The sequence below is a fragment of the Antrostomus carolinensis genome, unplaced genomic scaffold (assembly GCF_000700745.2).
Source record: "Antrostomus carolinensis isolate BGI_N321 unplaced genomic scaffold, ASM70074v2 scaffold4683, whole genome shotgun sequence".
NCBI classification, from domain to species: domain Eukaryota; kingdom Metazoa; phylum Chordata; class Aves; order Caprimulgiformes; family Caprimulgidae; genus Antrostomus; species Antrostomus carolinensis.
The window spans coordinates 45394-66095 of record NW_010305706.1 but is presented as its reverse complement, the minus strand read 5'-3'; the positions used below and the strand labels follow the sequence as shown (position 1 = coordinate 66095).

General features: G+C 39.6%; 1 protein-coding gene across 1 annotated transcript in view; it reads left to right on the top strand.

The window, feature by feature from the left end:
* The first annotated feature begins 69 nt into the window (after positions 1-69).
* Positions 70-20702, top strand: part of GATB (glutamyl-tRNA amidotransferase subunit B) — a 43703-nt gene continuing 23070 nt past the window's right edge. The window contains exons 1-4 of the mRNA XM_010164856.2: positions 70-167; positions 2080-2230; positions 16941-17054; positions 20166-20364. Coding sequence (XP_010163158.2) covers positions 70-167; positions 2080-2230; positions 16941-17054; positions 20166-20364 — 562 coding nt within the window. The remainder of the gene's footprint in view (positions 168-2079; positions 2231-16940; positions 17055-20165; positions 20365-20702) is intronic.

Sequence of the window (20702 nt, the reverse complement as noted above, 5' to 3'; positions counted from 1 at the left end):
GGCGTAGCCGCATGCGGGAGGGCCGGGCCCGGTTTCAAAGAGCGAGGGCTGCGGGAGCCGGGCCGCGGCATGTCGGGCCTTGGAGGTGCAGTTCCTGTGTCACCAGCAGATCGCGAAGTGGTAGTAGCCGGGCCCCGCTTTAAATACCACCTTCGGGGCGGTGTAAGGCACCTACAGCTCGGTGCCGGCCGGCAGCGCCTTCTCCGCACGCGTTTCTCTCACGGCCCCGAACGGCCCCCGAACTGTGCAGGGCTGGCCTGTGCAGGGCTGGCCTATGCAGGGCTGGCCTGTGCAGTACTGGTCTGTGCAGTAGAGCTGTTGTCCCTCTGACACGTTGACTGTGGTCAGACCATGCAAGCAAACCAGAAAGTGTGAATATTCGTGTGTTCGGGGTAGAAACTGCAAGGGCTGCGCCAATTTTGCTGAGTGTTTTCTGAAGCGTTACTGTGGTCCAAAGGAAGCTTTCCCTTCCCCTGGAGGAACATCAAACTTGGACAGTGTGCCTGGAACGGAGCGTTTTACTCCTGCTGCAGCTGAAAGTTCCGGCCTGTGCAAGCGTTCATGTTCTCTGGGGAGATTCAGGCTTCTCTCTGCACAACTGATCACCTAAGGGAAGTTATGCAGATATTGGCAGAAGAATGCTGCTGGTTCTTTAGAGACACAAACAAGCATAAAACTCGAACAGTCATGGCGAGAAACTCCCAAGTTTATCATTAGTGTTGTTAGGAGGACTCCAGGACTGACTGAAGCACATCTCTTTTTATCTGGAGTATAAGCCAACAAACTGATTAAGCAAAACCTGATGTAATTTTTAAAGCCGTGACAGGGATGCATTTCTAAAGAATGCAGGAAACACTGAAATAAATCGTCCTCCAAAATAAAATGAAAAAAACCCAACTTCTAAGTTCTAGAATAAAACTTATGAATTTTTAATCGAATTTTTGTATTCATATAAATAAAAATTGTATTTTTATGAATAGTTGAAAATCACCAAAGAAAATTCTGTTTCAGTAAAAGAAAATGCATTAGCTCCTTTAAACATCTGAGCCTTGATCTTTTATGATAATATTCTTATTCCTAAAGCAGCGATATAAGTGGCGTCTGCATCACTATTTTGGTGTTTGTAGGGATGTCCTCAGCTGTTGGAGGGCGGACAGAGAACTAAAATCTTGGCAATGAATTACGTTCACCTTTGGAAGGAACACTGTACTTGATATATTTGTTTGATGTTCTTCCATAGCTTGCTTATCTCCTGTAGCTATCTGGGTACTTATACTGCTGAAGTATTCTGCCATAGAAATGTGATTTAATCACTGAAATACTATTTGTGCCACTTCATTTGTACAAGGCCAGATAATTACTTACAGAAACTGTCAAGCAATTCATACTGTAAAGGTGACCTTTTTCTCATGTCCATATAAAGGTTATGGATGTGAGAATTGCAATTACTTTTTAGATGATATGGAGAAGCTTTATTCTGTGGAATATGTTCAGAGAACAGTAGCTCTCTAGTTGAAATTATGATTTTTCTATTACCAGATTACTAATGTTTATGCTAATATGCTAGTAACACTGCTCTGGAGTGCCACCTTTCCCAGCATGCAAGTGACTAGCTGACAAAGAATACATAATTTATTATGCCACCTGTCTGTTGGAGATTTATCAAACTACCTGAAAAGTAATTGATATTTATGATGATTTTGTGATTTTCACAAGATACCAAATTAGGGTTCATCCAGCATGCAAGTTTGTCTCATTAAGTTCTCTGAGATTTCTCATGTAAGGAAAAGTTAAAAGTTTCAGACCATTATGTTTCTTTTTTATGGCCTTATTTTCTGTATATAATGAAGATGCTTTGCCATACAGTCCCCTCTGGGTATATTTCAATTAGTTCTCCAGTATTGCAGCACTTTTGCCATTACATTGTATTTACAACATAATTTACAATTTTTTTACAATTACAATTTTTTTTAATTAAAAGAATAAATGAAAAGTTATTAGTTTGTATTTTTAGATGTTTGTGGGGTTTAATGCCATCTATATTTAAATTGTATTTCCCTTGTCCTCTTTCCTTTTCAGTCTTGCTCCATGGGTACCAGTTGTGGGTCTGGAAATTCATGCACAGATCAGTTCCAACTCAAAACTTTTCTCTGGTTCCCAAGTCCAGTTTGCAGCACCTCCTAACTCTTTGGTATCTTTCTTTGATGCTTCTTTACCAGGAACTTTACCAGTAAGTTATGCTTCAACTTAATTTATATCAGGATTAATGTCAGACAACCTTGAGTATGTTTCTAATATTTTGTTCTTTCCAATATTTCACTATAGAACTGCTTTTACATTTTTTTCTATTTTCTGGGGGGGTTTTGATAACATGAGATGCCTCGTACTGTTTCTTTTCAGTTTACTCACTCCCTACTTATCACTACAGATACTTGATATAGACTCTGCAAAGCTAAAAATAAGGAGTGTCTCTTCAATGTGTTGAATGAATCACGGTATTTCTCTGAGGCCAGAGTGGGTGTATTTGGTTAGTATGCCACACAGGAAATTCCTTAAATAGGAGAGATACTTCAAATCCTGTGAGAGAAGAACATCTTAGATTTCTGAGTGGCCATTTGATGTGACATTGCCATATGTTTGTTTATGTAGCTGTCATTTGCCATTTGGAATGTCTCGCTATGAAGGTACTTTGCTTCCTAAGTACAAAGTCTCTGATAAGGAAAGTGTCGACCATTCCTGTTTCCAGAGCAAACCAATTTATTTTTAAGTAATCTGTGTGAGCCATTGTAAGTCAGAATAGCTAGCTGTGTCACTTAGCAGTGAGATTTATTAGTGACAAAATAATACATTTTTGAAGTCACAGCTTAATTACGACTTTGTGATGGCTATAACAGTACTGCTATAGAATTCTCTGGGAATCAAACAAGTTTTATATAAAAATAATAAAAAAGTATAACATAAGCTCTTACTATACAGTGAAAATAAATATTGAACAGACTTAGCATTGCCTCATGCAACAAGCATGCAGAGACTATAATGTAATCAAATTATTTCATGCAAAAGTGTTTCACTGAGTATATTTATTAAAGTGGAGGTTTGAATTCCTGTTGCATGTGTATTTTTTAACCTATTGGAAGCTTTTCATCACCACAGTACAGCCTTAAATAATATTCTGAACATGAGAATTAACTTACAGTTGGGTTTCTAGGATCTCCATATATGCCGTGTGATCCTTAAAAAGGAAAATGAGTTGATATATTCCTTCTGTATTTGCAGAGGTATTGAAACCTAAGGGAGTGAAGTTTAGATGCTGATAAAATTTGGACTTCATTCTGGTCTCAGTGGCAATTCAGGGCTGAGTTTCAGATCTAACTATATGGAAATTTTGAAAACCTAACAGAGAGAATGGGAACCTTATGCAATCGTTTGGCTTTAGAAGGATCTAGTTAGACTTAAACATGGAAAATTAGTTCCTTTCATTTGGGGGCAGGCCTCAGTTAGGGAGTTAATAGCCACAAAATGCAAAAGGCGTTGGTTTTGGTTTTTGACCTTCGACTTGGTGTTCTGTTATTACACAGAAATCCTTGTAAATTGTCTAAAGCTTATCTTTAATCAAGTAGGAAAACTGTTTTTGAATGAAAAAGATGAGTATTTATTAAGAGTTTCATTTTTATGTATGTTACTAATTTTCTCTGGGTTTTTTTTTATTTTTTCTCTGGTAAGTGCTTTACAAATGAGGCTTCATATGACCTTTGTGTGAAAACCACAGTGCAGATGGGCTTTGGCAGAGAGTATAACTGCACCTGAGAAGCAAAAAGCGGGATGGTTAGGTTAATATAGAAGTAGAGATGCTATATTAGCTTCTACCAACTGTTTTTATCTATACAAAGAGAAGAAAGATTTTTCTCACTGTAGTACTGGTGAAAATAGAGTTGAAAGTGAATGTTACAAAATACATGTTCTTGCATGTTAGACTGTGATAGAAAATCCAGTCAATAGTCACAGCTTTATTTTCCTGCTGTACTTGCTGCACAGGAATTAATGTTAGAGACCAATGTTTGTTCTGGAATCAAACAGTTTGGCTTATTTTCTTGAAATAACAAATGTTAGAGACCAATGTTTGTTCTGGAATCAGTTTGGCTTATTTTCTTGAAATAACGCTTGAAATATGTATTTGTACGTGGCAATAGTATCTGAAGTAGAATTGGATTTTGGTGGCTTTTGAAAGACAGAAGGTAGTTTTTGAAAATTTCCAAGTATCTGTAAAAAAACCAAACCAAAAAACATTTTAACAAATGTTAAAATTATTGCCTAGTAAGTCTCTTTAGAAGGTAAATATTTGACTTTTCCTTTTGACTCTGTTTTGTTGAGAAACAGGAAAAAAAAAAGGAGCAAAGTTTTAATACAGTAGTTGTGCTGTCTGTAGCAGAGAGTAACTGCTGTTATGAACAGAGAACTATAGTTTTCAGCATCACAGAGATTTAAATTAACTGTGGGACCATGAGATGGTTATGATAGACAACCATGCTAGTATTTGCTGCTTCACAACAGGACCAGCGAGAATGGTGCTAAAGGGAGCTCTTCTGGTTGCTGTACTTTTCTGGGTCACTAAGGAGTGTGGGCGTGAGCCTTTGCTGCGCTCTGCACAGGAGAGGGGAAACTAGAAGAATGTATTTAGCCCTCCTCCATCCTCCATCTTTCCTCTTTATATTTTCTTCCTGTACTGGAATACAGCTTATTTTATGCTTCTGATGCAAGTAGGCCATAGTAGGACCATCACAGTGGAAGTGTCATGGCCATTTCACTATGTTGCTGTCATAATGTACCTCGGAGAGACAGCTACAGGCAAGAACAGATATGCAGGTGCACTCCTGTTTGGCTGAGACAGAAAAAAATATGTGGCAAAGATTTGATTAAAGAAGTAGATTTAGAAGTAGTGAGACTGGACGGCGCATCTCATGCTGCTCTGCACAGTTTTTGTGCCATGAGGTAATGGAGCCCCTCACCACTAGACCAGATAGTGTCTTACTCAAATTACTGTAAGGCTCTCCTTTCTTTGGGACTCCATGCGACTACATACATTACAATTCATGTATGAAATGTGCATTACATTACATGGAATGGAATGGAATGGAATGTGCAGAGACCTGTTTTTTTCACCTGGTGAATGGACTTGGCAGTGGTCTTAGCTTGGTGTCTTCAGGGGACCTGTTATAAAGGAAGTATTATACTACATGTGTTGGCATGTATCATACCTGCAGATTGATCTAAAATTCTTCTAAGAATCCATAAGGGTGGTTTTACTCCCAGTCTGATTCATCCTCTTTGAAAAGTCTGAGAATCTTTGTAAAGGTTTATAAAGATAAGACTGGGATCACAGAAAGAGAATCCATGATTATCTCTTCTCATGACTGAGGTGGCTGACTAAAGGTTAATTATAGCTTAGCCACAGAAATAAGATGGTAGATCTGGTAGCTAAAGGCTGAAACCTTTTTGTCTGTGCTTACAGTCTTTGTTGCTAATCACACAAAAAGATGCACATTTTACATTTGTCTCGTGCATGACTAAAGTGAAAGCCTGATCCTATTAGCTAGGCAAGTGTTCTAAGAAATAATCTAGGATTTACATAAGCAAGGTTTAAATTAATAACATTTGAGTGAATGTTAGCCCTACAGTCTTAAGTATTTTGAATTTTTTGACACCTTCTCATGCATTTGAATTTTATTCTCTTCACAGTGTGAACAGCATCTGTTTTATCTTTTTTTAAGATAGAGTTTTCGGAAATGCTTGGTAATGATCAAGCTCTTTTTCTTCTGACCTCAAGAAACAGAGTAAGATCTGTGTTGAACACTGCTGTAGAATGTGAGATGTGAGATGCATGATTTTATCTGATTATATGATTTTTTCCTGTTCCACTGGACATCCTGAGGGCTTGACAACTCACTCATTGCTGCTGTCCTGTACTGAGATTTTCACAACCTCATGTTTCAAACTCCTGTAGTTTTCCCTCTATGAATAGTGTTAGAAGGAAGCATGTGAGCTTTACTGCATCTTCTCTCAGCTGTGTAATGGCAGTTGGGCCTGATACACCTTTTCACGGAAGAAAGCAGGGCTAGAACAGCTATCGGATGTTGTTCCTTCTGGTATTGCACCACTGGCAACTTAAACTCCAAACTCTGACTTCTCCAAAGCTGAGGAATGTCACTGCAAGACTGTGCAGTAGCAAAGAGCACGTGTCCTGCAGTTGCCTTCCCCACCCTGCAGCTGTTAAGGTGGCTGCACTTTGGGGATGCAGAGGGTGCTTTAGTTCCCTTTCCCACATTGACACTGCATCTGTCCTTGGCAGTGGCAGATACCCAGTGTTTTTCCGGATGCCTTGGGTGGTAGATTATCAGACTTTATGATGAATTTTAGATGTTATTAATGTACAGAATTTACCTGATGCATTTGTTTTCAAAGGCACTGAGAGGTTTGTGTGAGATTTTGGTGAATCTGTCTGTCAGCTATACATATTGGAACAGAAGCAGCATTTTAGACCAGAATTTATAGCTTACAGCTTGAAACTAGATTTTTTGATAGCCTGTGCCTGTTAAATCTGGTGATTTACCAGCTGCTTTACCAACTTGTGATTTCAGTTTTGTTTTGACATTCCTGATGGCATGCATATGAATTTACTCCCTTCTTATACTACTTCACTTTGAAAAAAAACCTGCTTCTTAGCTTGACTTTTGATAACTACATTTTTAATTGCACGCACCTTTCTTGAGAAACTGGACAATCTTCTGATCTTTGTATGCATGTTGGTTTAGCTTCCATTATATAAATTGTCTTCTTTTCTTTGAAACCATGTGATGCCTAGGTTTTCTATCCATGAGGTCTCCTCTAAAAAGAAATTAGTGGCAGTGCCTGAAGGAAATTGTGAGTTCATGCTTGTTTTAAACCACTTACTTATGTCTAGGTTCACTTTAACTGCTTGTTACTTCTTTCAGTAAAACTGTTACAATTGTACTTAGGGGAAAAGGGAGATATTTTCTTAGAAATTGATGATACCTTTTTGTTGCAGTCCTTTCTTTCCTGATAATATTTGGGTTTGTGACATGCATGGTATCGTCAGTGGTTAACAGTCTTTTGTTGCTCGCACAGTCCAAGCTTGCTGGACTTGCAGTCCCAGTAAGCCTCTAAAAAGAAAATCCCACATAATTTAGGAAAACACTAGGAGAGTGAAATAGGCTTTCAAACCATTGCTCCCTGAGAATGCCTCTGCAGACCATAGACCCTTAAATTTCAGAGTGCATGGTGGATTAAAGCCTTTCTACATAATTTAAAGTTATTAGTCAGTTCAACACTGTTATACTGGTCAGGAGAGGTCTTTGAAAGGTGAGGGAAGCCTGCTTCAGGCGACTTTCAGGGTTGGGTTATGGTGTGGGCTGTTCCTCATTCTGTTTCTTTCTCTTTCACAGGATCATTCACAGCCCTGGGGTTACCTGTGGAACTAGTCTCCTTCACTGTGGTCTGAGAAGTGTTGTATTTCCTCAGTTACTGCAGTTGCTTAGCTCAACTTTATTTCATACTTAACTGTAAATGCCATTTTTCTGGAGACGCCCCAGCTTTTGTGCTTTAAAGTATTTGGTGACATTTGTTGCTCTTCTCCTAAGCTTTGAAGGAGTCTCCTGTGAGGTTTTCTCTTGCTTTTTGCTATGTCTCATTTATTTGTGAGAAGTTCTGACACTTGTTCTGGGTGTTTTAATCTTTTTGTCAAGGCTAACAATTCCTGTAGGGCTTTGTCTCCTTAGCACCTCAGTAACTATTGAGCTCTCTTTCTTTTTGTTGTTCTTGTTGGCTTTCCTGTTCATCCTTAACAGGTCCCTCTGGCTGTTGTAAACTTGCCAGTTAGAACGGCACTGAGTTGATAAAAGGTCTTGCTATCCCCGTGTATTGGGTTTGCATGGCCAGGTTTTGGTAGTGGAGGGGCTACAGGAGTAGATTCTGTGAGAAGCTGCCAGAAGCTTCCCCATGTCCGACAGAGCCCGTGCCAGCTGGCTCCAAAATGGACCTGCTGCTGGCCAAGGCCGAGCACATTAGCGACGGTGGTAGTGACTCTGTGATATTGTATTTAAGAAGCCAAGGGGAAAACCCCAGTGGAATTGCAACTGGAGAGAGGAGTGAGAAGATGTGAGAGCAACAGCTCTGCAGACAACGAGGTCAGTGAAGAAGGAGGGCAAGGAGGTGCTCCAGGCGCCAGAGCAGAGATTCCCCTGCAGCCCATGGTGAAGACCATGGTGAGGCAGGCTGTCCCCCTGCAATCCGTGGAGGTCCATGGTAGAGCAGATGTCCACCTGCAGCCCATGGAGGACCCCATATCAGAGCAGGCAGGTGAAAGGAGGAGGCTGTGACTCCTTGGGAACCCCGCGCTGGAGCAGGTTCCTGTCAGGACCTGTGCCCCCACGGAGAGAGGAGCCCACGCTGGAGCAGGTTTGCTGGCAGGACTTGTGACCCTGTGGGGGACCCCACGCTGGAGCAGCCTGTTCCTGAGGGACTGCAGCCATGGAAAGGACCTACACTGGAGCAGTTTGTGAAGAACTACAGCCTGTGGGAAGGACTCAAGTTGGAGAAGTTTGTGGAGGACTGTGTCCCATGGGAGGGACCCCACGCTGGAGCAGGGGAAGAGTGTGAGGAGCCCTCCCCCTGAGGAGGAAGGTGCGACAGAGACAGCGTGTGATGAACTGACCGCAGCCGCCATTCCCCGTCCCCCTGCACTACTGAGGGGGAGGAAGTAGAGAAATAGGGAGTGGAGTTAAGCCTTGGAAGAAGGGAGGGGTGAGGGGAAGGTGTTTTAAGATTTAGGGGTTTTTTCTCATTACCTGAGAGATTTGTTTGGTAATAAAATAAACTAATTTCCCCAAGTTGAGTCTGTTTCGCCTGTGACAGTAAATGCTGAGGGATCTCTCCTTGTCCTTGTCTTGACCCATGAACCTTTTGTTGCATTTTCTTTCCCATGTCCCGCTGAGGAGGGAAGTGATAGAGTGGCTTTGGTGGTACCTGGCGTCCAGCCAGGGCCGACCCACCACACACCTGTTACAGTAGATCTTCAGTGCATCAGTGGTGTTATCTGTGTATTTTATCTTATCTACTTTTGTGTTGGTTTTTTTTTTAATTGCTTTACCTTTCACTTTATACAGATATTTTTCTACTTCTTTGTGGGGAGCAGGAGTTTGCAGTATCTTGTTTCCTTTCTTTCACACAATTCTCTTTCTGCAGTTACTGTGCCATCTTTGATACTTTTCGACAGCATGACCATTGCATGACAACTAGACAGATCGGTGTTGTGTCTTTCTAGATTCAGTCTGAAATTGCTGCTGAAATATACATTAGCTTTTTCTGTAGTTTTTCTTAGTGGGCTGGGAATTTCTTTATTTTAGGTTTGAACCTTGAGTTGATTTTTGGCGACAAATTTCTATTAGTTCTGTTATCAGTCACTATATATATGGTCTGTCATCCTCAAGTGTTTGATTTAATTTTCTCTCAGTATGTAGACAAACCATCTGGTTCCAGGTGACTCCCTTTGAGGCAGTGCAAGGTAGTATATTGTATATATGCCTATGAAAGCTGTGCTCTGATAAGCAAAAGTTTCTGTAACAATCATAGTTCTACCGATTTGTTAGCGTTTTAACTTTGCAAGCTGACACCTTGCTTCTTCGTTCATCTTAACAATTTTCTTTGAAGAGTATTTTTCATTGAAAGATATTTATGAAACACTGTCCAACAGCAATGACAGATAATTGCAGACTGGGTCTTTGTTCTCTTCATGGTTAGCTATCTTGTGTGTAATGTCGCATAACTGGCAGGTTTATGTATTTTGTTCCAAACTTGCCTTGGTGCAATTAGGCTGTAATTGGTTCCTGGGGTAAAATTAATTTATTTCTTTGCATTCTCTCTGATTATCAGCCACCTTACCACCTTAAATGTATTATGACTATGTATTTGATTTTGAGAGGATTACGTAAGCTTCTGCAACTGGTGTTTGTCAGTTACATATGCAGATTTTACCATTGCAACCATTGTTTTCTATACAGAAACACTAGATTTGCAATTTCACTGCCAAGTTCAGACAAACTTGCCTCAAAAAAAAGTAAGTTTTTAGAGGTTTTTGTGAATATATTAGCAAGCACATGAAGAGGAAATTAGCAATTGAGTCTCTTCTCTCTTTTCCCCACTGGTCTCAGGTTTATTTGGGCTGCTGCTATTCAGATATTTGTGACACTTTATACTCAGTTTGGGATGTTTGATGAAATAGGGAGAAGATGGGGGAATCATGGAGTAGGGAGAGTGTTGCAGCTACTGCTTAGGTAAAACAAACTACAGCAATTATTTATAGGAAATTAGTCTTCATTAGTTCTGTTGTTCCAGAACAACTTTGTTAAAAACAAAGAATTTTAGTTTGCTTTCTTAATAGGTTTTTGAGACTCGTTGCATTGTGTTGCCTGTTGTTTCCCTGAATTAGTATATTCTTGTCTCTATGTGTGATAGACCACTTCTGGTATACTCTCAATGTGTATGTTGTGCTCTCTTAAGAGATCTGGGTCAACCTGGAGGGAAAGACGGCTGCTTCTCTGGGGAGCAAATAAACATATTTCAGGAGATGGCAGAAGGAGGAAAAAGGGATGAGGGAGTCAGAGCAAAGGGCTGGGAGTTTTTAGTGTGTGTTTTGTGTGGGCTCTCAGACACAGCAAGATTACAAGAAGGAGCAGAGGGCAGATAGCTGAGACTTAGAAATTATAGAAAGTGACAGTCAATGTGTATCAAAGGTCAGAATGTTACAACTCGGAAAACCACAGAGCTGGCCCTCACCAAGCCTACAAGCAAAGGACCATCTGCAAGCATAAACAGGGCAGGGGCTGGTTTATAAACTGTTCTGTCCCAAGTCCTGTGATTTTTCTCTATTTAACAAGTTAAACAATCTAGCTTATATTGAAGAAGGCAAATGTCATTAATGTTTAAAAGCCTTTTTTAGCCCTTTTTGTGGAGCTCAGTGTAGGAAAAAAGGTCTGAGAAGGTCCACTTCCAAGCACTGGTTGACTTTGGATTTGATCATATTCTGTAACTTAGGTTTTAGCCATTGCTCAGTTTCCTGCCTTCAGAAGCAGTGAAGTGTTTTAAATATTGGATCTTCCAATATTTAACTTGTCCAGGATGAGATAGCATTAGCAATAGTTTTAATTTCAACTGCTGTAAGAGAGGGACCGTCCTTATGACAGGTCAAAAAAAAGCTGTGTGGCAGACACAGAGGACTGTGCTGTCAACAGGGCGGGCATGGGTGTTAGAGAGATTCCAAACTTCTTGATGGGAACACCATAGAAACACAGCGTTTGATTACAGGCATCATGAACCATTGTATTGCCATTGCATTTTTCTGTCTTGTCTGTGGGTTCTACTGCTTGGAACCAGTTCTGCATAGTAGAAGTTTATTTGGTTTTAGTTGCTGCTGATGGGATCTGAGACACAAAGGTCACTGGTTTGGGGCAATGCCACTGGATTGGCAGCTTTCTTACCACCCTAGAAAATAGATTTTTTTAACTGAGAACATTGAGCACTTTGCCCACACAGTGGGCAGAATAGATTTTTCCTTTGGGGTTTTTTGGTTGGGTTTTTTTTTTGTTTTTGCAACCCCTCTCTCAAAGGAATGAGAAACGCAGAAGTCACTATTTAAATAGCTTTGTCTCTGGTAATACTTTCCCATTTTTCTTACTCTGAGAGGTCAGTATTTCTCCCTACTGCTGCAGAATTTTTCTGGTTGTCATTGACACTGGAAGGTGCTTTGTCCAGTTCTAAACCTTGTGATATGAGCTCTCGGAGTAGCTTTGAGTAGCTTTGAGTGTGCCCTGTTATTCTTTAAAGTCACCTATTTGGGAGGTGGGTACTTAAAATGTCAGAGTTGCCTGGTTTTAAGATATGACTTGACTGAGTGTGTTCTGCATCACCGTAAGCGAACTTTGCAATCAGACAAGGTTAGGAATATATTTTGTATAGCAGTGAATGTCTTCTGTACTGGACTGCCAAAAGATAAAGTTACAAAAGGGGGCCTACAAGCAGGCTGGGGAGGGAAGAACTATTTACAAGGGCAGGAAGTGATAGAACAAGGGGCAATGGCTTTAAACTGGAAGAGGGTAGGGTTAGATGAGATATTTATATTTCATCTATATAGATATAAAGAAATTCTTTCCTGTGAGGGTGGTGAGACACTGGCACAGGTTGCCCAGAGAAGCTGTGGATGTCCCCTCCCTGGAAGTGTTCAAAGCCAGGTTGGATGAGGATTTGAGCAACCTGGTCTAGTGGAAGATGTCCCTGCTGATGGCAGGGGGGTTGGAACTAGATGATCTTTTAAGGTCCCTTCCAACCCAAACCATTCTATGACTCTATGAAATATATTAAGGTATATTTAATGCCCCCACCTCCCCAATCTTCCTTTGCTGCTTTAGTTTCTCGGTTACCTCAGTTGTTCTCTTTTCATAAGCTGAAATCTCTTTTGATTAATCTAAGATCTTAATTGAAAATGTCTGGTGCTTCCTCCCCTACTCTCTTGCCTCTTTCCTTAGAGATAAGAACATAATGCTCATATTAGGGCAGGAAATGTACTGTGAAGTAGATGCTAAACTGAAATGCAGAAGACCCTAAACTGAAGCAGGCCTTCTTTTTAAGTTTCCCCTGTATTTGGAGACCTCAGTTGTGGGCTGTTTGCAGACCAAGCAAATGACAATACTTAGGTTGGCTTGTTTTTTAAATTTTTACTGTATGCTTAGAGGGATTGTAGACCTATTGAAATAAGTAGGTCATTTGGGAAATTGTTAGCTCTTCATTTATTGTAATGTACATTCTGTACATGCATAGCTACGAGGCAGTTACGCCCTTCTGTGTGTGTGGGAGGATGCCAAGGATGAGCGCTGCATTGAAGTGCTCATCTGCAGTGTCAGACTGAACAGTCGCAATTACATTTGGACTAAGTAGATGTAAGAGTAGTTTATTTTGAAGTTTAACTTATGATTGCACTTCAAAGAACCATATATTGGAGCAAGCTGGTACTTTTAACATAGCAAGAATAGTAAGATTGAATATATCCATTAGTGGAAGCAAATAAAAATCAGAGTGATATGAAATGGGAGTACTGGGAAATATGATTAGATATATCTGTTGAGGTTTCTAAAAATTACTACCTGGACTACAGAGAGCTGGCTGAGTACATTGCACTACTTCCTTCTTTTAGCTGTTACTTCAAATGAAAAGAAACTAAAATCAAATGTTTTTAGATAAACAGACCTGTAGTTAATCTGATTAATGCTGATTTCTTCATCATTATAGGTAGGAGTGAAGGTCTTAAGATAGCCAATTAATATGAAATCTACTTTATTAAAATGTGTGACTTGGAATAAAAGACTTCTAAAATTTCAGGGGATTTATTTTGATTTACTGTATTTAGTACAAGGAATATTTTGGTCCATAACTTAGGCTTTCTGGGCGCCACTGTTATAGCAAAGATTCTTTGTTTTTTAAAGGTAGCAAAACCAAACTTTTTCCAGGAGAGAGATCTGGACTTTTCTTCTTCTTTTTTTTTCCCACTTACCCTATGTAATACTCATTAGCAAAACAATAAGCTGCATACCTGATCTCTTTAAAATGTAAAAATGATAATCCTAAAAGAGGACCATCTTTCTTTAATATATTAATATAAGGAGTAAACCTGCTGTTAAAGAAAAAACTGTTTAAAAATTACTTTTGGTGGAAATTTATGCCGTTTAAGGTGTTTTGTATAAGCTGTTGAATAGTCTTGTTAAAACCAAGGTCTTGACTAAACTGACCTTGCAAATAAAGATGATAAATTTTTAAAAGGAGTCTTTCCACTTGTGAACTAGATGTAAAGAATAGATGAATATCAGAAAAAGAGAGCTCTAGGTTGGATTGTTCTTTCATTCCTTTAGCGCTCAGTTACCATGGTGCTCTAGCAGGATAGCAGAGCTACAAGGGAAATGGTGCTGGTGTTGTGATGCCATTGTTAAGGTTTTTCATGAGTTTCCAATACAAACAATTTACATTTCCTTTTGTGATAGCTCTCTAGGAATTTCTTTAAATAAATACCATGGGGAGATGCTTCCATTTTAGAAGATCAGAAATATTTAAGAAGGCTTTATAGGCTCTTGTGTTTTGTCCATAGCTATTGCAGGAACTACATAGCTTGCTTTCAAGGCCAGCACTTTGCTAACATACCAGACTGGCAGCCTGTCAGTTCAAGCCAGTAATTTAAATCTTTGGTGCTAGTCAAAGCTGTCAACTTAATAACAGCTTACTGCATAAACAAGCTGGGGGGACTTATTCTAGGTCATTAGTATGGGAAGTTTCACATACTGAATTGATGTTTATCACTGCAGATTATTTGAAAAGTTAGGCTCATTTGGAGAAAAAGTGGTAGTTTGCTTAAACAACTCTACTTTATGCACACAGCCTTGATCACTGGAGGCAGGAGGAGTAGTCACTTCAGAAATGGAGCGATATTAAACAGATAAATTTTGCTTTTTAAGGAAGTAGAGGGTCATCTGATTATTTTTTTTAAGAGTCAAACAGGGTAGAGGAAGCAGATTGACGTGGTAGGCATCTCAGTATGCCATAGTGGGAAAGATCTGCTTTGCAATGCCTTCTATCACCACAAAGGTCGGTAAAGAAGTAGCACAGAAAGTACTATTAGTGAATGAGTAATGGTGCATATGCAATGATTTGGCAAGTATGACCCAATACACTGGGAACAAATACACAATACAGTCATCTAACTGCTTAGTAATACTACATAGAAAATAATCAATACTTCATATTTTTATCCCAGTTTTTCCCGAGGGCCATCAAAATGGTTCACCAGCAGCCGTGCAAAAGGTTCTCACTAGTGTAAGTGAGAATGTGGGAATTATTTCCTTCATCTGAAAATAGCGTTATCCGTTAGAATGGTGAGTAGGATACACTCTACCTTGTTTGAAGCAAAAATTGAAGAGCAGGTGGTCAAACATGGTAGTTGTAGTGCAGTCATTAGCTAGACTCTGCCTGTGTTTGAAGAATGTGGTATGCAGCTCTGACTGCAACTCAGGAGCTGGGTTTTGTCTCCTTCTCTGATTACAATTGGTCACAACCCCTGCACCATCAGGAAACAACACTCTGGTTCACTGCTTCGGTGCAGTGGTGTTTTGAGTCTACCCAGTCCTTGTAGAGCCTTAATGGGTTTCTGGTGACCAGTTGTTAAAGGGCTGACCAGCATGGTCCTCCCTAATTTTGTAAAGGTGACCAGCATCATGCCACAAAGCTTTAGTAGGTGGAAATTTTGACAGTGTATTTAGTAATATTATGATATTTTAAACATTGAACAATTTAACTAGCACTGTTACAAACTTCCTTAAACAGTTAAAAAAAAGGACCTGTATTGTCTGGAAGCATTTAATTCTTGTAAATAGGAGCATCTTCTATATAATGAACTGCAGCTGTGATACTAAAATAGATTAATATTTCATAGTTACCAATTTTACTTTAGATTACAGTCAGGACTAATTGTGTTCATTTTGCTGTGGATCACTGTTTCAAAGGGAAATTGTTCTTCCTTTTTTTCTCATTTAAAATTTGCTTTATGTATCTTTTAAATTTTTTAATAAATAAAATATGCCCGAACAGATGATGCGTTCTAGTTAGCCATATATAGCTACACTAAAGATCTGAACATTCCCTCATTAAATGTCTTAAATATTTAATTTCTTGTCTGTATAAGCAATTTTTAATTTTCTGTTACATGAAGAGTTTCTCTTATTTTTTCTCTTATTATTTTGATTTTTGAAATATTAGATGAATAAAGCAAAGAGATTCCTTTTCCAGCTGAGGACTTGGGATGATGGGAAATGTACAGCTGCTTAATCTGTTTTCAGAAGTCAGGCTGGAGAATATAAAAAGTAAATACTGTCAGAAACATTGAAGAAAACATTATTTAAGCCTTTTATGTTCTGGTCAATGCAGATGAAGTCATGTAGTTTCTTTTACATAATGTGCCCCTTTAATGGTCCTGCTGGAAATTGACTTCTTGGCAGCTGCACAGTGCAGAATAAGATGGATAAAGTTCTGTTCCTTTCAGAATACTGTAAGTGTGGTTGAAACATTGCTTGTTAGTACTTTTTGGAGTGGAATTTTCTTTCTCCTCTGGATCCTGACCCTGCTGAGGAGATAGAAGGGTATAGTGCTGAGAGTGATGGGTCCATGGTGAGAAATCGCATTTAACTCCTTTATTTCTTCACGAAGGGGCTTCCTGGGTCTTCAGATCACATGTCATTCTGCAAGAACCTTAATCCCGTGGGCTACCTGGTTACTGGAAATGCATGTATACTTGTAGCCATAAGATAACTGATGTCTCTTCGGTTCTGTTTTAGCAAAGCCTGTTAGCATGCTTGATTTCATCCTGGTTAAGCAAAGCTCATGAATTCACGGTGGTTCTGTGGTTACAGGTGTTCTGAAGTGTTTTACTGAAATGGCACTGCAGTCCCTAATGCAAATCCCCTGTATTTCCAGTTCCCAGTATGAGCTGACAGCTGGTTATGAGTCAGTTATCATTTGCTATGATTTGTCTCTTGCACCCTTGAAGATTCAAAAGTATTGGAGTGTTTGCAAAAGTAGCAAGCCAGAGCAGTGCACACCTCCTTAATCTGGCATGACAAAATGACACAACTGCTTGTTTTTTCATCTTAAAGCTTTGCAGATTTGTAGCTACCACGACTTTAATGATGAATAAGAGCTACCCACACAAGGAAAGAGATCTAATGGTGGCTGAAGGCAAACGAAATTGAATATATGTTCCATATAAGGCAGTGTGTGGGAGACACATTCGTTACATACTGAGGATCTGAGCAAAACCATGTGTCATGTTTCCTTAGGTTCTCAACAGGAGATGTGTAGAAGCAGCAGTGATGACAGGCCTGGCACTCAACTGCAGCATAAACAAGAAGTCCTTGTTTGACAGAAAGCACTATTTCTATGCAGATCTGCCTGTAAGTATGCAGTATAGCTGGTCCCTTTTCTGGCTGTAGGAAAGGGCAAGTCTGGAGTACGGATGGCAACAGAGGATGAGTGAAAAGATGCTTTTTCTGTTTTCAGTCAGTGTTCTGCTCACCCCAACAGGATGCTGCGCTGTGCCCTGATGAATAGACAGCTGTACCCTGGTGCTCACTGATTGAATATGATTGCGCTGATTGCTGACTCCTTGCTTAGCTGCACGATTCCAGTAGCTTAATGTAATTGAATTGCGAGCTGGAGCTGCTTTGCCCCTTAAGTTCTCCATTCCTGGTGTTTAGTATTAATTGTCTGTTAGGGTAAAAGCAGTCTGATAATAGTCCTTCATTTAAAGCACATGTATAACAAACACAGCTTCCAGTGGTATAAACATAGTAGTATCTTTGTGTGTGCTTAGGGACCTAAAAATATTTAATGTCCCTTTAAAACTTTCTCAGTCAGTATTTCCAATATATTAAACAACTGAGAAACTGAGTCTTTGCAGTATGCAGCCTGTTGGTAGCTTTCATATTTGGTAGAAAGTGTCACTGGAAGTCAAATGCATTTGCTGCACTTGATGTGGGTGTAGAAATATTGAAATAATTTAAGAACCTCACTTCTGTCATAGCAACAGGATGCAGCAGTGTTGGAGCTTTTTTTTCTATTTTAATTAAATTAAACCTTTCTAATTTTAATTTTTTTTCCTGTCACCTTAATTGTATATTATTTGAGTGTTCAGTTAAACACTAACCTGTCAAAGAGAGGACACGAGTTGTAGTTCCTCTGATTTTGGGTTGAAGATCTGATGACTGCATTAAGAGAAAAAAATCTGTTTCTATTTTATCTGACAAAGATGAGGCATGTTAGCTTATCCTCTCTTTAGCTGAGGTGGCCTGGACATCCAGACACAGTGGGAGATTTCTCAGGTCCTAAATTAATGTGTAAAGGTTCTGTATTATTAACCAAACTACTTTTCTCTTCCACTTTTTTGTTCAGGCATTGGAAATATTTTGAAGTTACACAAAACAGATTCAAATACAATTGCTTCCCACCTTAGAAAGAGAATTATGTTACAGTTGTCCACTGGAGAGCTGGATCTCAGAAGAGATTTCTGTTCTGTTTTTTTCTAGATTGTGAACTTGTCGCTCTCCTATGAAGCTGATGTAATTACTGATTTTGTTTCTGGGGATAACTTGCTATATTTGTGAGCCATTAAGAGGCCCAATTGTTGGGGGCTCTGTAGTGAGCTACTGGGAATGTGAAACAAACTTAGGAGTTTATATTGCCAATACTTTTTTTTTTTCACTTGTAAAGCTATCTTGAAGCCCATTTCCAGACCTGAAGGAGAAAAAAGTGAAATAGCAGGAAACAAACATGACTTTCAAAATTCCTTTACACATTATAAAGAAACACTGAAAACATCACAGACTTGTTTGCAAGACACCTTTGGTGCTTCTGCTGTTAAACTGAAAATAATCTCTCATGTTCTTGTGATGTCTGCTGCTATCAGTCTACTGCTTAGAAGCTATAGGGAGGAATGTTGTCTTAGGAAAGAAACCCCATCCACATGTTTAGAGGAGAAGAGTGAAGTGGAAGAAGGTGTGTACAGCACCACGTAGACTGCAGTTGTCTGCAGACATGGGTTACAGGATCCTCTGGTCAGATAAGCATGGAAATTTGGTCAAGGACATGCTAACACATTTTATTAGCTTGAAACGTGTAATTCTGGCTTTCTACTGTCTGACTTCTGCAGTTTAAGCACTGACAATAAACTGCCCGACCTGCATTTCATAGTGAAACGGTCTAGTCAGGAACCCTGTAATAAGATGCAGAGTTTAGGCTAATGAGCTGTATAGAACAGATAAAATAAATCCAGCTCTTAGAGTTGTTTGACAATGGGATTATTGTTACTCCTGAAAATGGGGCTTTGGATGGGAAATGGGATTCTTGTTATTTATTGTCACTCACTATTTCAGGCTTAAAAAAATCATTTTAATGAGAAATTTTAGGAGATGGGAAGAGCTGTGTGATTAGCATAGGCTGCATAGAATCAGTTATTTTATTTTTCTTACAATGATTATGGTGAGAAGGTCATGCACTTCATTGCGTATATAAATTGAGCTGTTCACAGGGCCAGACCATTGTTCTCCCTTCCAATGCACTGTCACTATCTCTACATTTTAGAGTAAGCTCATTCTTCCTGCAAAATATGCAAATGCTCCTCCCAATTCAATAAAATCTGGCAGGCTTTTTTTTTTAATTCTGACCACTGGGGGCATGAGCAGGCTAGGAGTAAGGAAGAGATGAGGGACCTACCTCAACAGGGTAATTGATTCACTTCTATGTTTTTACATCATTGCAGTTATTCCAATACCTTGTAACTGGCAGCTCCTTTTCTGGCTAGCAGTTTCCACTTTGAGTGAGTCCCAGGCACGAGGTGGCATTTGTCAGCTGTGTGCCTTATGTGGGGTTGCAGTGTCTATCTTTCAAACTGCTACATTAATGAAATTGAGCTTTCTCATTTTCTTGATTTCCACCACCCCCCTTCCCTCTCCCTCTCCTCCTCCCTCTCTTCCCCTCTAGTGAGTAAAGTTCTGAATGGGCAGGGAGGGGTATTCAGCCTGACGGGAGGATGAGTGATAGAACCAGATTAGGGATGGAGGTACCGTAACTGGCTTCAGACAAGATTTAACATGATCAGGGAACCACAGGCGTGGAAGAACCTCTTCTAGTCCATTTCCTGCCCCAAGGCAGTATCAGTGAAATTTATGTCATCCTTGGCAAGTGGCTGTGCAGTTGATTATTGATTATTTCTGCATTAGTGGAGTATTTTATACTTGCTTGTACTGAGGAGTGCTCTTATTTTTTCCAGACCTCCAGCTTCTCACAGTGATGTTGAATTCGAGACCCATCTAGCTTGCTTCCTTTCCAGCTAAGCAAAATAACTTCTGAATTTACATGTGCGTGTGTTCTGTCCACTTATATAGGTTACTATAGAAGGTGTTGCATTTTCAGTTTTGTTCTTAGTCTATAATATTTGCACTTGGCCATGCTGCTGCTTTCTGAAAAGTGACTATTTTACCTGAGTATAAAGCTACTTTTGTTGACAGGCTGGCTATCAGATCACTCAGCAAAGAGTTCCTATTGCAGTGAATGGAAGTCTGTCATACAGTCTCTGCATAGACAACAAAATGAGCCAGATGGTGACCAAAACTGTGAGGATTAAACAAATTCAGTTGGAGCAAGACAGTGGAAAGAGTCTCCATGATGACACAAGGAGCCAGACTCTCGTTGACTTGAATAGGGCTGGTAGGCTTGGATTATTTTCCTGTTTTTCTCTTCCTTTCTGTGTGAGATGAGTCTTTAAAGATAAATGGGTGACAAGGAACAGGTGAAAAATAAAAACAGCCTGATGTTTCTCTCCTTGAAAATAAAAATTCATCAAAATGGCCACTTGAAGCAGGGGAATACTTGATTTTTTTTAATGGCCGATGGACTTTTCCCATTGTTTTTAGTTGATGGCAATTGGCAATAGCAAGTTAGAATCTGTTGGCTTCAGTTTGCTCAAAACTGTATGTGTCAGTCACATACAACCATTCAGCTATTTAAGCTCTTGCCACTCTATGTATTGTTGTTTAAAAAAAATA